The sequence below is a fragment of the Corvus cornix genome, chromosome 2, assembly GCF_000738735.6.
Source record: "Corvus cornix cornix isolate S_Up_H32 chromosome 2, ASM73873v5, whole genome shotgun sequence".
Taxonomy (NCBI): Eukaryota; Metazoa; Chordata; class Aves; order Passeriformes; family Corvidae; genus Corvus; species Corvus cornix.
The window spans coordinates 93,120,740-93,137,133 of NC_046333.1; the positions used below are offsets into that span (position 1 = coordinate 93,120,740).

At 42.2% G+C, this 16,394-nt stretch overlaps 1 protein-coding gene across 1 annotated transcript in view; it reads right to left on the bottom strand.

The window, feature by feature from the left end:
* LOC104685813 (partitioning defective 6 homolog gamma) overlaps positions 1 to 16,394 on the bottom strand; it is a 65,410-nt gene that overhangs the window by 43,901 nt on the left and 5,115 nt on the right. Inside the window, exon 2 of the mRNA XM_039549350.1 lies at positions 8,399 to 8,621. Within this exon, the coding sequence (XP_039405284.1) occupies positions 8,399 to 8,621 (223 nt within the window). The remainder of the gene's footprint in view (positions 1 to 8,398; positions 8,622 to 16,394) is intronic.

A 16,394-nucleotide genomic window follows, 5' to 3' on the forward strand; every position in this document is an offset into this window, starting at 1 on the left:
TGTTTCTAATGCAAAGGGATAATCAGAGAAGAAAACTAACTGGTCCAAGACTCAAAGAAAAAGGCCAATTCTCCCCATTAAGTGTTAGTTCCATACCTGTTCTGTCACTGCTCTTGGAGTCTTTTTCTAGTGCTGGGAGTAAAACAACACCAGCACTTGTGTGCTTTCACCTAACACACTCTCCTGCCCAGGCAGCAACAGCATTGCAGAGCAATTAAAAAGCTGAGGCAAGGAGTAGAAAGCTGACAGCTGAGAGGAAGAAAAACGAAAGCATGGGAGAAAAAGATGAGAAAAACTGCAAAAAAAATTGGGGGTGGTGGAGGAAATAAGTGGTGCAGAAGTTATTCACATGGAGCTTTTAGAGGTTACTTAATATCAGCATATGGCTGGGGCCTGAAGAGCAAGAACAACAGTGAAGTTTTCTAGGTTAATAGTTTCCTTAATATTCCCACAGGATTCTTTACTACTCTAAACATAGCACAGAGGAAAAAATAAGATCCAAGGAGATCATCATCAGGGGCAGGTTCAAGAAAGGGTTCTTTCAACCTCCTGCAAACTGCTTTCTCTCTTGGAGCTGAAAAATATCCAGAATTCTTATGCAGTATTAATACTGACACATTTAAATTTGAAACATGCAATCCCAACAACACAGGTAGACTGAAGACAAAAGAGAAGGTTTCATTTACTTAAAAAAATAGTTTGAGTGGAGCTGTTTGTTGAACTATAGTTGGAGTTAATTTTTCAATGCCTACTACAAACACCTAGCAGAAATATCCTTCACTACATGCTTGTTTTCAGTGCAAGAGTCTACCAATTAAGTCATCCCAAGACCTTTAATGTACTTAGGAGTTTAGAATACTTCAAAAATTTAGCAGAAAACCTGCTCCTGAAGGCCTGAATCTTGAGTTAATATTTTTATTGTGCCATCTACCTTAATTCACTACAGGAAAGCTACTTCAAACTTGTGAGGTCTTGTCAGGTAAAATCTGGTGTCAAAGAAGGGACTGTCCGTTCTCATTATTATCTGCATATTATACTTGTTTCCATCACTCACAGAAGGGAAATGACAGCTAGGCACAACAGGAAAAAACCTGAGCCATGAGCAGGAAACAGAATCTCTTGTTTTGACTACTAAGGTAAGAAAAGGTAAATAGTGGAAAATTCCCCTCATACAGGGACCATAACAGAGGTGGATCATTTGACAAGTCTTCCTCACCACTGTTTTTATACAGCCAAGCCACCCACCAGAGTAGCTCCACTATCTTAAATAAAGAGCATCAGACCAAGGAAGGAAACAAGAAATAGCATTACTTGAGACTATCTGTGAGTATACATAATTGGGGAGTTCTTGTATTTTGGTTTTTTTTAAGTACCTTCAGAGCAGCAATCCACAACTATAAGACAACAAACAGAAGTTTGGAGGGATGGAAGAGCATTTATTTGCTTGTTCTTATGTGGGTTACAAACTGAAGATAGGCATGGAGTTGAGGAGAGGCTCCTATTAAAGGCTGCACAAGTTCCCACTGTAAACAAGTTTCTTTAGCCTAAATTCAGCACAGTCTGTGGTGCTGGTATGAGCTTGATGCAATTTTTAAGACTGTGAAAGTCTATTTTTATTCTTAATATAGTTGGTTATGTGTGTTTATTATTAAGTTATTAAACCTTGAAACTGAAAACAAATCCCATGTAGCTTTAACATGGAAGTGCAACAAATGTTTGCTGTTTATGCCAGGCTTCTGTTCTGTGCTTACTGTACACTGCAACTGCAAATATTTATGCAGTGCATATTTCTGTGACAGCTCCCACTATCAGCTATCGACCGACCCCACAAAGCCTAGCTGTAGGCTGTGCTACTTCCACCCCTCTTTCACTGAAAATTGTTCCTTAGCAGCTGTTCTGGTTGCAATTAAAAGTAACTGGTGATGAAAATCAAATATCCTCATACTCTAGAAATTGAGTTTTTGAGGAGAAGGGAAGAAGCAGCCCCACAATGTGGGCCAGGTATCACTAACCATGCCAGCAACAAAATCCAAGCCTGTTTTTGTTTATGTCTGACAAGCCAGATTAAAAACTTTATGTTTTTAAAGTTGCTTAATAAACCAGTAGAAACATAATGATTACTCAGTCTCATCATTTGCACATGAAAGGTAGAACAGACAAGTTACAGTAATTTGTTGCCAGACTTCACTGGAACAAACAGCTGCATTTTACTTATCTTCAAATATCAAAGGACTTGAGTGGGACAAAGATTACTTGGCTTGACAAGCTTTCAAAGACCCCTCCAGCTCAAAACCAGAGATGTTTCTGAAGAAAATCATAAAAGGATTTAATATAAGCCTAGCAGCAATTCCTATTATACAAACACAAAATTTACCACCATCGTCTAATCTTGTCAAAGCTAAGACAAGATGCTTTGCCTCCTTTCCAAATCCAGTGGAATTGCACACTTCCAAAGGTTAGAAGCAGGCAAGTTCTTCCTCCCAGGACAGAACTCGCTTCATGGCAGTGTTAAGCTGCTTTAAACCTGCCCATCCCATGCTAGCTCCTCACTCAAGCAACTTGTTTTCTGCTGAAGTGCTGGCTCAGGGAGCTCAGCCACTGGGTCACATTAGTGCCAGGGCAGAGGCCATAGGGTAGCAGCCCTGGGACAGTCTGACCAACAGCAGAGCCACATCCTCCAGTGCACCCATGAGCTACCGAGTGCCAGCAGTTTCTTCTTCACCTTCCCACCCTCCTTATACAGGAGCAGACAAACTGAAGACCTCATCACCATCTCTGCACTTAAAATTTATTTTATTCCCTCAGACTCCTAGCAGACCATTGTGAAAATCAGCTCAGCTCAACCAAAAGGAAGACCAGAAGGAGCTCAGTATTCTCCCTCCATACATGCTGCAACCTGCTTTATTTTTCAGTATATCAAATACCTTTGACAAGAGCAGTAAAATCACATTGTTCTTGTTTGGAAATAAAACATTTTGAGAAAGCAAAGTCAATGCCTGTGCTGCAAAACAAATAGGAGGGTTACTGAAGAACCAAAAAGATGATGTGAAAGAATTGAACTCAAACTTTTGTAACTGTACCCACTCCAGAAGGCTGAGCAGAGAGTTAAAAGTTCTAGGTAGCTGCTGCCTCAAAGCCAGTTTTTGTGTTTAACACATGTGGTTAGACAGCGAACAACCATTCCTGGGGATTATCTGCTCAGAGTACGAAAGACAATAAAACAACCCACCATCAGTTTTTCAGGCAGACCTGGGCATGATTCCCATTAGCACATTTTTACTTTAAAACTGAGTGTGATTGCTCTGATTTTATAATACAAGAAAGCCAAGCACAGATGTTGGTACTTAGAGCTGAACAAAACTTTGCCAGGTAAATAACGAATTGCAGAATTATGAACTGCTTCTGAACATGCACAAATATATTGCATGGCACAGCAGTTCAAATACATCAGTCACTATATGTAGTTGAAGAAAAACAGTATCTTCCAATCTTTACATTAAAACAAGCCAAATCCAAAACCCAACCAGGTAAATGCACATTTTTCCCCTGTTGATTTTGGATCAAGCTTTAAGTGAGAACTGATGGTAGACAGCAGTTCTAACCACTCAAGGAGGAAAGCAATGGCTGGTGTTCAGTACTGGGTTACTGTAACAGTAAGAGACTATTAAAAAACGTAACTACAAAAGAAAATATACCAAATTTCTGAAGATGATACTTGATGGCTTTTTACACACTCAGTTTTCCAGACTGCAGAATGCAAGACAACACAGGTATTAGAAATCACCAGCCTTCTCTAACTTCCATCCACGTCAATTAACAGCTGCAGTTAATTTGTGGTATTTACTAATTTATGATGTAAGGCCCTGCTCCATTTAGCTGTGGAGTGTGGTTTAGGGTTTTGGCTATTAGAATGCTCTTCAGGTTTGTTTGGATTTTTTTTTGCCTTTCATGTTCCTGCAAGAAGTGTAATACTTGACAAAGTTAACCTGACATACAAATTTGTCACCTGATGCTTCAGTGCTTCATCTGTCTCCTACTTGCAGGACACTTCTAATGAAACCATTTAAACCTTTAGAAAGCTTTAAAATTAACTTTACTGCTGGAAGATTGTGAATCTGATCAAGAATTTGCTTTATGATTGACAAAGTGCCCCCCCATTAATTTATTGTTACTTTTATAGAATCAGAACATACCTCCTGCTGTGATGGGGACAAAACAAAAAGGCTTCTCAGGCGAGTTCACTTGACCTCAGTCTGGGATCAAGATGAGACCAGACAGGCTGTGCACCACCTCTCCCACCTCCTTTGCAACTTGAGCTACAGCAGATTTTCTGTTACTGCCCATGCAAACCCTGACGACTGGTAGGAAGTGAAGGTCTGGTCAGAAGCAGCCTGCATTGGTTCTCCCAGAATCAGAATCATTAGCCTGGATTTACAGCGGTGTGCTCAGTTAACCACTCTGTTCATTCTGCTTGCTGTACTTGGTCCTGGACATACCACTTGGAAAAAAAGAAACCTTGGGAAAAAAGCACTGCACAGAGTACAGAGTGATCAGCTTGTTCATTTTGCCACACTTCCTGAGTTTCTGAACTTTCTAGGTTGAACACACCTCAGTAGGTAACCAAAGCAAAAGAGGAGAAATTCTGAAATCTCTTTTACTTGGTAGACCTCCATTTACATCCTTATACCTCCCCTGCAAAGTTCAAGGAGTCGTTTGAGGCAGGTTTACCATGAAGAACTCATTATAATTCTGCTATTTATTCCACTCTATTTAAGATGCTCCAACACAGATCAGCTTGAACACATACTGTGCCTGAGAGGCATTAAAGCAAGATTTGATGATAATTTCATTCCGTTTAATCATACAAGAAATAATGTAATTCATTCACAGTATGTAAACCTAACTCCTTTCAGTTTTTCTGTTTTATATTTCTGCTTGAATTCATAGCTTACACTTAAATATTTTTGCAGTATACAAGAGATTGTCTCAAGTGCTGTAGTTTAGACACAGACCAGTCTTGAAAAACATGATCAGCATCATCAGACAAGTTCTTCCTTGATGCAGTTCTTGGCTAAAATGCAAGAGTTCAGTTATTATGGAGCAAGTCAAACACATCCATAAGAGTTCCTGCATTGTTCTGAGGTACTTGGGACATTCATCCCTTCCACAGCAGCAGACACCTTCCATAGGGAGTTCTGTGTATGTCTGGTAGCAGTTACAGCTGAGTGAACAAATCCTCATGCTCAAAGCATCAATTGATGTAAATCACTACTGTACTAATGAAGCCAAAAGAGCCACATCAGTTTGCAACACAGCACATGACCCACACTTGCAGCCTGGGAGAGCAAGTCAAAGGAAAACTGCTCTTTCTTTTTATAGCCTGGTTCTCTAATCAGGATTTTTGTCTGCACTGTAATTTGGTATTGAAGGAAAAAGAAAAAAAAAAGAGCACCATACACTTTCAGCAGACAAATCACCATGAGCTATAAAAACTTGCTATAGCTGAATTTACTCAAACATAACCTGCAAATGTCCCAGATTCTTCAAGATCCAAAAACTAGGAACAGCAATTGTTGCAAGCACACTGGGAACACCAATTCTAGTCCTCATTAAAATGGCTGGCTCATAAGCACTAACATCCCCTGCATGGGACTACTGTGATCCTGAAAAATCTGGCACTCAGGAGACTTTTGGAAAAAAAAAAAAAGGGAACACAACAACCATCCTACAACCATCCTACACCTGGACACCAACCGGGCATGAAGAGTCCAAGCAACGAGCACAATGTTTGCATCTGGGGACAAGTGAGAGAAAGGCTTTTGAACTGAAAAAGTGCAATACTAAGCTCAGATGAAAAACACCTAGGCAAACAGAAACATCAAACTAGGAAGTTATTGCTCTATTACTGTGCAAAGACTAAGCTACCTATTTTGCCCCTCTGAGAATGTTTTAAGTGTTTTAACATGGTTGTAAAATTAACCTGACAAGAGAAAGGATAACTCAGCTATAAACGGGGAAAACAGACAGGATGACTAATCATGCAGCTGATAAACAGTTTGCTTTGCTAGAAAAAGAGACCTGACCTTCAACTATTCAGTCCTTCTATGCCTGCATACTTCTGCCGTGTTCCCTGAAACCCTCCCTACTCTACAACACTGCGAGAACAACCTCTGGCAGCCAGCTCCCAGGACTACTCCCAGTGCAAAGCAGCGATCCTGTATCTTAGAGAGTCTAGAGAGCCCATGCTCTGCAGTCTCCTTCAAAGTCCCAAGAGACCACTGCTCACATATTTTACTAGCATCCCTGTCACCCTAATTTCCTGCCTCTGAAGTCAGAATTTAGGGTGTGAGCTGAAGCTCTGCAGGCACACCACATTCCCCAGAATGGCACAACAATTTCTTGGTGCTAGTCACCTCGTTCTCTTATACAGGCCTCCAACAGAAGGACTAGCACTGCTCTGTCATCCCAGTCTGAAAACAAAGAGAGCAGCAGAGCAAAGGAAAAAGAGATGAAGATTTCGCTTTCATTCTGGAAGGGAAGAATTTCTAAAGGCTTTGTCTAAGCAAAGGAAATGAGCATGACTGTTAGGGACCATTCACAAGTATGAATCTCAAATGCTAACCTCAGGAGTCCCTTATGAAAGCTAAGCAAAGGGATGGGCCAGAATTTACTGTTCCCTTCAGCTTTACAGAGGGAGAAGGTGTGTTGGGAAAGCTTTCAGGCTTTGCCACACGTGAGGAAGAACAGGTCTTCCTTCACTTGTCAGCATGATCCTTCTCACTGAGCAACAGGTAAAAGAAAAGCTTTTAAAAAAGGAAATAATGCCCTTTTCCATTAAGATTACAAGTTAGAAACCCTCATAACGAGCACACTGATCCTAGAAGAAGAGGGAGAATTTTTTCTATATGTAGACAACAGCTCTCTGATTTGCCTACTTCCGTGATCAGCATTTCAGTGGCAACCCCCTCCCAGCGCAGGGTTAGGAATACTCAGTTTCTGCAGTCTGTCCAAAGCAGAGCAGGGACAACTGTGTTCTGAACAGGACTGATCCAGAGACATGAATAAACTTGAACTGAAGTAGGCATGACAAAGTCACACAAAGGATTTCTCATGACTTGACCCACCATGAACATTCACAAGCCCTAACAGGCACTGCAGGAAGACCTAATTGGATTTGTGATCCACATTTGCACTTTCTGCACAAGAAAGAGGAGCAAGCTTTCTCCCATAGACTTTTCCACTCACCTAATAGACACACCAACTAAACTGCTCTAAATCCTCTTAATTGCCTCCTTGAGCATCTAAAGAGCACATCTAAAAAAAAAATCACATCTAAAAAGTGGCAGACAGTATGCTCTGAACAGACAGGAGCCACACAGCCCTGGATGTATTTGATAACACCAAATCAAACCACACACTACACCAGTTCACACTAATGAGCCGGCTGGAGCCTCCTGCTAAATCCTTATCAGTACACAGCAAGAGTTCAGGCCAAGAAAAGCTACATGACTGCTCTAAGTCTCAAATCAAGTCTTGTTTCTGAATCTGTTGCTGATGAGACTTTAATTCCAAAAGCCCTGTGCTATAAATCACTACATGGCTGGAAAAAAAAAAACCAACAAAACTGGAGGAAGTGAAGTGTTAATACAGTGTTAGCTTCCCCTGGGATTTAAGGAGCTCTGTGAGAAGACACCTTGCTATAAAAGCAAATCCTCTTCTGAAGCAACTGCCAAACATGGTCCTTAGGGAGAACAACACACAGGCCACTTAAACCTGATGTCATCTTGACATTCAGGCAATTCTGCCCAAGGTTTGCTTGATGATTCAAAATGGGAAGAATCAGCACTCCTTAGTGTAAAGACAGAGGGAAAAAAAGTCATCATTTGCCTGTTTGCCAGGTTAACTAAGTCAAACAAGATGTCATTTGTGACAATTTTTTTTTTCCTTTCAGAACTTACACATCTGTTTGCATTCATACACTACCCTGGCATGAATAACTTGGGTATGACACTGACTATCAAGATGGACAGATAAGATTTCTAAATGTGAAGTAGTAGTACCAAGATCCCCTCCCTCCACCAAGTGGAATGGTGCACTTGGCATGCTCAAGTGATGACACAGTACCAGCAGCAGAAGGCACATTACCCTCAGAAAATAAAGGGGCTCATGGTGATTCTCAGCATGGTATCTTTCAAACACCTTACAGGCAGCAACGCAGTCCCTCTACCTGCTATGAAGCCATGACATTCCTGCCAGGTGCAATGAAGTGCCTGTGAGGAAGAGCAAGATGGCTCCTAGAGGCCTCTTACGTAATTTCAGCCTTTAAATGGGTGCCACAAACCCACTCTTCCCCTTGCCATAGCACACTCTGAGGCACTGAAATGAAACTGCATCTTACCTTGTCTTTGGATAAAAACCCTGAGCAGTGGATGAGCACTTGAAACAGCCTTGAAGAAGTTGTCATCATTATTAATAGGGAGAAGGTCTCCATGCACGTCAGCATATCCAATCATCACTTCCAGGTTGGCTATGTGATGAATGTGAAGAATTAGTTTGTAGAAGTCTTCAAACTTTCCTGGCTTGTAGCGATCCAGAGAGAACCTTCTGAACTCTGCCCCAAACTGCAAGAGAAAGCAAACACAGCATCAGCAGATGTGTCACCACAGGCCAATGCTCCAGTTTGGCATTTGAACGTGGTATACATCACCTCTCTTTTCACAGAATTAGAGAGCCACAGAATCAATCAGGTTGGAAAAGACTCCTGAGATCACCGAGTCCAACTTCTACCATTCAAACCTATTCCATGGCGCTTACAAGTCTACTAATGGCCTTTTAGGCCCTCCCATTAGAACATAACCATGGCTACCAAGACACCACAGGTATATTCAAGTGTTCCACCTTAATATTTTTAAAATGTGATTTCTTTTAAGTTTTCATTAAATCCTCTAGAGGTTAACTGAATTTGTAGGATTTAACTTTGAAGGTCCATCATGCATTATCATCATCTCAGGCATCCACAGAGCCATTCTTCTCCACTGTATTCACTCTATTGCTTTCAAAAGAAGTTACTCAGCTATTCAAACAACCTTATAAAAATTCTTTGCACGTTTCCCATCAATACCACTGGGATTCCAACCACAAGACCTTTAAAGAAGCATGGTATGTGAGCGCACAGCTTGTTATTAGAGAATACACTCACTCTACATGACCCCTGAATTTCCTGGCAATCCATGCAGCAGAAGGAAAGTTAGTTTTCATGGCTTTAGTTTTTTTGTCACTCCACTGGTTTTTATTTTTAAAGCTTTATGGACCATTAAGTGGTTGTCAAAAAAAAAAAAAAAAAATGGGAGGAGGAGGGTGCGATTTGGCACAAGAGAATAGAAAATGTTATAAATCCATCCAGCTGTTTTAAGTATGTCAAAGTGATTGGGGAGACAATTTCAAAGGACTGATATTAGAAACAAAATATGCTATTAAGGAGGGAAAAATCTGATCCTCTAGTTCAGGAAATTAAAATAATGAAAACGGGAATCTAGTCAGACTAAGCAGCTTAAACCACCTTTCCGGTACTTTCAATATTTCAGATTGTAGAATATGAGTAAACTACTGTTCATCAACCAAACCTCTAAAACCATCCTAACTCACTCTTGCACACATGGAACCACAGCCACATATCCAAGAACAAGTAAGGCTGTAACTAGGACCTCATGGAAGTTCTTATTTGCAAAGTCAGCCAATACCAGGGCTAGAAACCAAAGACACAAAATTAACAAGCACAAAAAGAAATAAAAAAGGGGAGAATCCTCTCCAGACAAATTCTTCCTCAAAATGGAGAATGACTTGCTTAGAGGTTCTCAGCTGTTAAATCAACCATACATGCAAGCCACTCTTCTGCTGAGACTAACAAAAGTATGAATCATCACCATAATCATCTTCAAGCAAAAAGAAAAAAAGAAGCCAACATAACCCTATTGGCTTTGGGCACAAGCATGTTCTCAAATTACTTCCGCAGTTATGAAAATCCCACTCTTGAGCATCAAAGCCTAGTTGTGATCATCTGAAAGCTTGTTTAGTCAAATTATGCTGCTTGCTTGTAATATTAACTGCTAGTTCCAGTTTGGATTTCAGAGTGCCCATCCAAACGCACAAAAGGCGAACAAACCACAGCTGGTTCCAATGGAGGAAAAAACATTCCTCCTTTGTCCTCCACCCCCTGCTCCTCCCCAGAAAAATCCAACTGGAATCTTACTTCTGTGAACACACTTCAAACCAAGTAAGAAAAAGCTTAAGCCTTTTTATTTAGCAAGTTTTCTTAAAGTTTTCTTTTTCCTAGATTCAAGCTAGAAAAAGGCACCTTCAATTGTCAAGTTTAATATCTATCTACATGATAAACGAAAGGGGCAGGAACAAGGTCTTTGAAGGTTTTGCTTGGAGCTGCATCTACTGCTCTGCACACCTGAACAGGAACCCAGGATTCCTTGGGATTCCTCTAGCCAAAACGCCAGGGCGCTCAGATGCCAATGGCAGTAACCATTTGTTTACTGGACAGCTCGTTTAGGACCATTAGCACGCATGGTACCTTCGAGGAAGCAGCTGCTGTGCAGTCTGACCCCAGGCAGTACAACACCCATCCTACACCGCCCCCTCAGACCCGTGGTCTGCTGGGGGAACCCATCCATCCTGCTCTGCCAAACACACAGCCAAGGCAGGGGTCAGGTCCTGTGCAGGGACATTGCATCCAGCAGGAAAGTGACATGGAAAAGGACAGAGAAAAGAACTAAGGATGGTTACTAGCACTTGGCTGGTATGACCCAAAGCTCAGCTTAAGTTGCCACATGAGAAGACAACTGGCAAAAGGGCCAAGCCTCCCAGCCTAGCCCCTGCAGGCACACTGGAAACTACTGGATCAGTGGAGCCTGACATGTGGGAATGCCATTGCAGGCTTGGGGCACTGAGGTCTGACAGGAATGCTGTACAGTCAAATTGACTTGTTCACATGTTCAGCCTTAGGAAAGCCCAAGAGTCAATTTCATTTGCCTGGGAATAGCACAATGGTAAACAAATGCAAGAGATTTCACTTGTGCTTTCTGCAAGACCCAGCTTTCTGAGGCAAGGGAGCTAGAAGGTGATTCTGTAAGGAGAAGGGAAGAGTCAAGAGATTTAAGCAGATAATGAGAATGACTTTCTTTTTGTTTAAAGGTTAGTATTACTGTAGTAATAGTTTAGCCGATTTATTCACCCTGTGCATATACACAGGCAGCAACCACTGTCAGCAGGTCTTTTCAGAAGAGGGGAAAAAAATGCTTCAGCTCATTCATCATCCCTAATGAGGCTGATAGAGAGTATCACAGTAATAATGGGATTTGCAGTACCACTCAGCTTGGAGACCGGGTGCTCTGCATTGTATTCAGCCAGGATTTCAAGATAACATCCACCATGTATCTTACAGAAACTACACATTCTGGTAGCCAAAACGACTGCCTGCTTCGCTAAGTCACAAAGTTCATCTTATCATATCCCTTCACAGAAAGATACACAAGGACTGGTGTCTGCCAGCAAAGTCTTTGCCAGAACAACACTGTACCACACTGTGTGATAAACTAACAGTTTTAACAAGCAGATTAGTTTTCCATAACGAAGTAAATTACTCAGGCCTATTTCACTTAAAAGAATTTAGTCTGACAGAGCTTATTACGACTGAAAAATCCAACTTAGAAAAAAGTTGTACATTCTGTTTCACAAAAATAACTTCCGTTCCAAGATCCTCAAAGTATCAGCCAACCACTATATTTGTTGTCTGCAGTTTCATGACAAAAAGCACACAACAAAATACATCAGGCAGGAACCCCGAGCAAAAACAGATGCCCAGAAAAGTGTTCTGATAAAAGTTGTGTTAAAGAGGAAGGAAGACACAGCTAGCTGATCAAAACTTACACAGGCTGATCAAGAGCAATCAACTGCTTTCTTTGGCTTTTTTTCTGGCTAAAGGGTACAAGAGGTCAGAGGAGAGGAGAGAGCAGGATTTTGAGGTTTGTTTACTTAGAGAGCTGTTATTTTGTGAAATGAAAGAGTTATTTGCAAGCAAAAGAAAGCAAGTAATTTTTTTTCCTTTAAATTTTAAGTTTCAAGATGTTTACAGGGCCAAAAATGAAGCCCTGTGTTTATGGGGTGCCATCCCTCTAGTTTATTGCTGGCTTTGAAATCAGGCTATTGTAATAAGACGACATCAAAGAACAACATTTAGCAATAAACATGAATTACATTAGCCACCTACTTCTCTTATGGAGTAAAAAACTCAAGAACAGAAAGAAAACTAAACACTTTCATCCTTGCACAGACTGTAATTTCTGCTTGCATGTGAGATTTTCAAAACTGGGAAGGCCTAGTCAGGGATGCATTATCAGTGAGAATGAGCAGAGGGCAAGAAAGAGGAGGAGGGAAGACAGTGTAAATGGTTTTGCACTTGCTGACTTCACCTGGGACTTCAGAGCTCTGCTGTCACATTCATGTCTCTGTTTCTCTGTCCCCTTTTTCTCCTACAGTTACATCTTCCCCAGCTCACACAGAATTCTCTTGCTCTGCTCCCAGGGTCAGAGTGGTTGTCACTAGTGCCAAGATGCCACCAAACAAGCAGATGGTCTCTGCAACAAGTTCTCTCTTCAATGGCTTGCTCCACAGCAGCTCTGCTTCACTAAAATGATCGAGCTGGTGGAATTTCACGTTCTGCTCAGTCCCCTGCTCACATCTCACTATTTCTTTCAACAGAGAGTCACAGGAACAAGACAGCCTATCTTCTATTTGCCCTTCACAGAAATCCCATCAGAGACACAATTTCATTACCTTCTCCCCCAAACATTTTTCCTGATTGACATCATGCCGTACTTCTACCCTTCTCCCTTCTATTCCCTCCTTTTACTCTCCCAGAAAAACACAGCCATGCTTTAGTATCTTAAATGCTTAGAATAGTTTCTCTTACCAGAGAAAACCAGTGGTTCCCCTTCTTGTTCATGCTTCTTTGACACAATGCTTCACATTTCTGCTTTTCGTTGGAAGAACTATCTTCGTAACTCCTTCAACCCTCTCCAGTGGCCTGTCCTTAGAAGAGAAATTCTTCTTTCTCTGTTCCCACCACCCTCAGATCACCTTCTGCTCATGAGATGCACCTCTCATTCAATCTCACATAGATGTCTTCACAGGTGCTCAGCTGTCAGCTCAAGGGCAACTTAAAGCCAAGGTTACCCTTTCCCCTGCCTCAGTTACCTTATTTCACAATTTTTGGGAACTAGACCACTACACTGCCTATTTTGACTCACTGCCACATGGCAGCCTGTGAAAATAAGTTATCCACAAAAACAATTTTATCAGCCTGTTTGTTCGAACCAATCATCCCTTTCTTTGCCACCCTTGCTCCAGTAGTTCCTCTCCTATCAGGTCACCCACACAGCTGTTTTATCCCTGCCATCTCTGCCGGCACTGCCTCCAAGCAGCACATTGCCAGCCTTCCTCACTGCCTCACCTCTTGATATTTAAACCCCCAGTGCCATTCTCCTTCAAGAAACAATCATTCACAGGAAAGCAAAGCCCTTAAAATAAATCTGTGATTTAAGTGCCAAGTCTACCTTTCCAAAAGTAAATCTCTTTCCTTTTTTATTCCAGTCCCCTGCATCTCTGGGAACAAACCAAAGTCTGTCTGCAAATGATAGAGACCAAGGTGGTCCTATACTGTCAAGCAACACACACTATCACACCACAGAGCTTAAGCACAAATACAGCACAGGATGCATACATCCACGGCATGCCACCACCAGCATGAGGGGGAAAAGGAGGATTTGGCACCTTGCCACCCAGAGGGACAAAGGAATCAGGTCTGCTCAACACTGTGATAAGCCCGTGAGCCTAGCTTCCTGCAGAAAGGCAGCCCTGCCCTACTACAGGTCTCTAGCAAGGGCAAACCACTTTCGGAACATTTACTGAGAGCTATCTACATGGATACAGGAAACTTGTAACCAGTAAGGGCTCTGGCTGGTTACAAACTCATTTAAGACTCTTTTAGCTGCCGCCAGAGGTTTCCCCATGAGCTCGGTGCCAGCAACAGCTGCAGAGAAGTAATTTGATGCACATGCACGCACACCCCTGGCCAGACCTGCAGGGGGACTGGGAACAGCTGTGCAGGGCAGAAGCAGGAGGGATGGCACAGGGCTGGGTGGCCCTGGGGCTGGTGCACCACACCCTTCCCCAGACATTTCTGCCTGAATTAACTTCAGACATTTCCAATGGGAACGGGACTACCTCTGTACCGGGAGATCTTGCCTTCACTTAGAGGGAGGCAATGTCTCCCGAGGTACATTTCATCTTTTAACTGCTGGCCTGCCATTGTAAAGATAATTAGGGGCAAGCAGTCAATCCTTGGAAAACCTTTCCTAGTTCCTAAAAGCTCAGATTAAGTGCACACAAAGTCTCTCACAAAGGGAATGATAAGGGACTACAGAGGAAGGCACTATTAATTGCACCTCTGAAGAACTCCTTGGAGGTGGCTTGTCCTGGAGCCTGTTAGACAGAGCCTCCACAGGTATTTTAACCTCACACGGGAGACATTCCTTTCTGACTTGGCTGTAAACAATATTTAATTTTCTGAGGTGCTCTTTAAAGTTGAAAGGTCCATTGTTCCGTGTCCTTTAGGACAGTTTCAGTGTGGCGAGACTAAATTTGAGAAGACTACTCACATAAGACAGACTGGCTGGATGAAGTTTTAAGCAGATCAGAAATTCCCAGGTTACTAGACTAAAAAGTATTACAAACACGAGAGAAGCTGGAGGCAGGATCAAGAATGGGAGAGTATGGGAATACTGGAACACGAGGTAGCAGTCCTTGCCCTTCTGGTCAGTGCCAACCATCCAGTTAGCATAGCTGGCACCCAAGCCCATACCAATATACTTGCTTCAGGAATACTCTTGGAGGAACTACCATCTTTCTGTGACTAGACAGAGACCTGAGACTACACAAAGCCTGAGCACCAGAGCACATCCTCCACTACCCACAGAAATGCTCTGACACACCAGGTAGCTCAAAGCACATGTTCCAGCCTTCCCTGTATCTCCTACAGGCACTACTGCTCCCACAGCGCCAGAGTACGGGTTAGAGAAGAGAGTAACACTGCGCTGGTGCTTATTGCAGCTGACTCCTGAACAGAACTATCACAAGATGACTTGTCTGTGCAACACTTATCAGCTGAAAGGTTTGGCCTCTCATCCGTGAAGGGCAGCAAGCATGCACAGAATGCACTGTTGTGGCTCATCTGAAAGCTGTGGTCACTTTCTCTCATGGCACCTAGTAGACAGACTTAAGGTTACTAGGTATGACCACTTCAGAAAGCTATCCTACCATGAAAAACAAATATTTGTAATGAGAGAGGAACCGGGAGTTTAGTAGGTGCTATTTAGCACATCAGAATAAGCACAATAGCTGCTGTGAGAAGCCCAGCAAAATGGGAGGGAAAGGAACAGAGGCAACCCTTCTTAAGAGATTAATGTTTACAGTCTCTCTCTTGACATGTTTTGCAACAATCCAGACCATCTCAAGTTGCTATTACTGTGGCACACTGTCTTCATTTGAGAGGGGGAAGTACTGCGGTTTTCTGAGTCCGTGCCACATTTGGTTTGCATATAATCGAATATGTTTTCAAGCTCAAAAACAGAAGTTAAATCAGCTGGTTACAGGGCTTTTTACTGCACTTGTTTTGGTTTTACTCCAGGTATGACAAGTATGACCTTAACTTGGAAGAATCTAAAGTACTGCTTAAAGACTTTAAGCAGACTTAAAGTCTGTCTTAACATTCTGTAGCATTTTAAAAGAGTGCTTCTTTTTGATCTATTCTGAAGTCTGCTACACATGGAAAACTTTTCTTGAAACTTCAGAAGGCCTGTACAGCTTCAGGGTTAGAGTGAAATCAAAGTACAAAAGTCTGGAAAACACAATTTGTAGACCTCTCTCAGTTAACACCAGACAGTGCAGAACCAGACCTTTAAAATCTCTTTAGAGGGGCCTATTAAAAGTAAACTTGCTCTACAGCTATTGCTGCAGTTTTAGCACTGCTTGGTGTTACACTTCATACCTTTCAAATACACAGCATGCATACATGCACTGCCACAGCTGAACAGTCATGTGGACAGGCAGTACTGGCAACTTTGGCAGGGGCGAGGGGAAGATGCAAAAGGTTTAAACCAGCGATCTTTATGTAACAGCACAGGCACACTTCTTCTAAGATGGGGAGACAGCACTTGAGCAGGACAAAGCACACACAAGCTGTTTGAATGCTACACCTATCTGGCAGCTGGGCAGGCTTGCTAAAGCACTGACTGCTACACGTGCCTCAGACCAAAACACAGTCTTTCAGC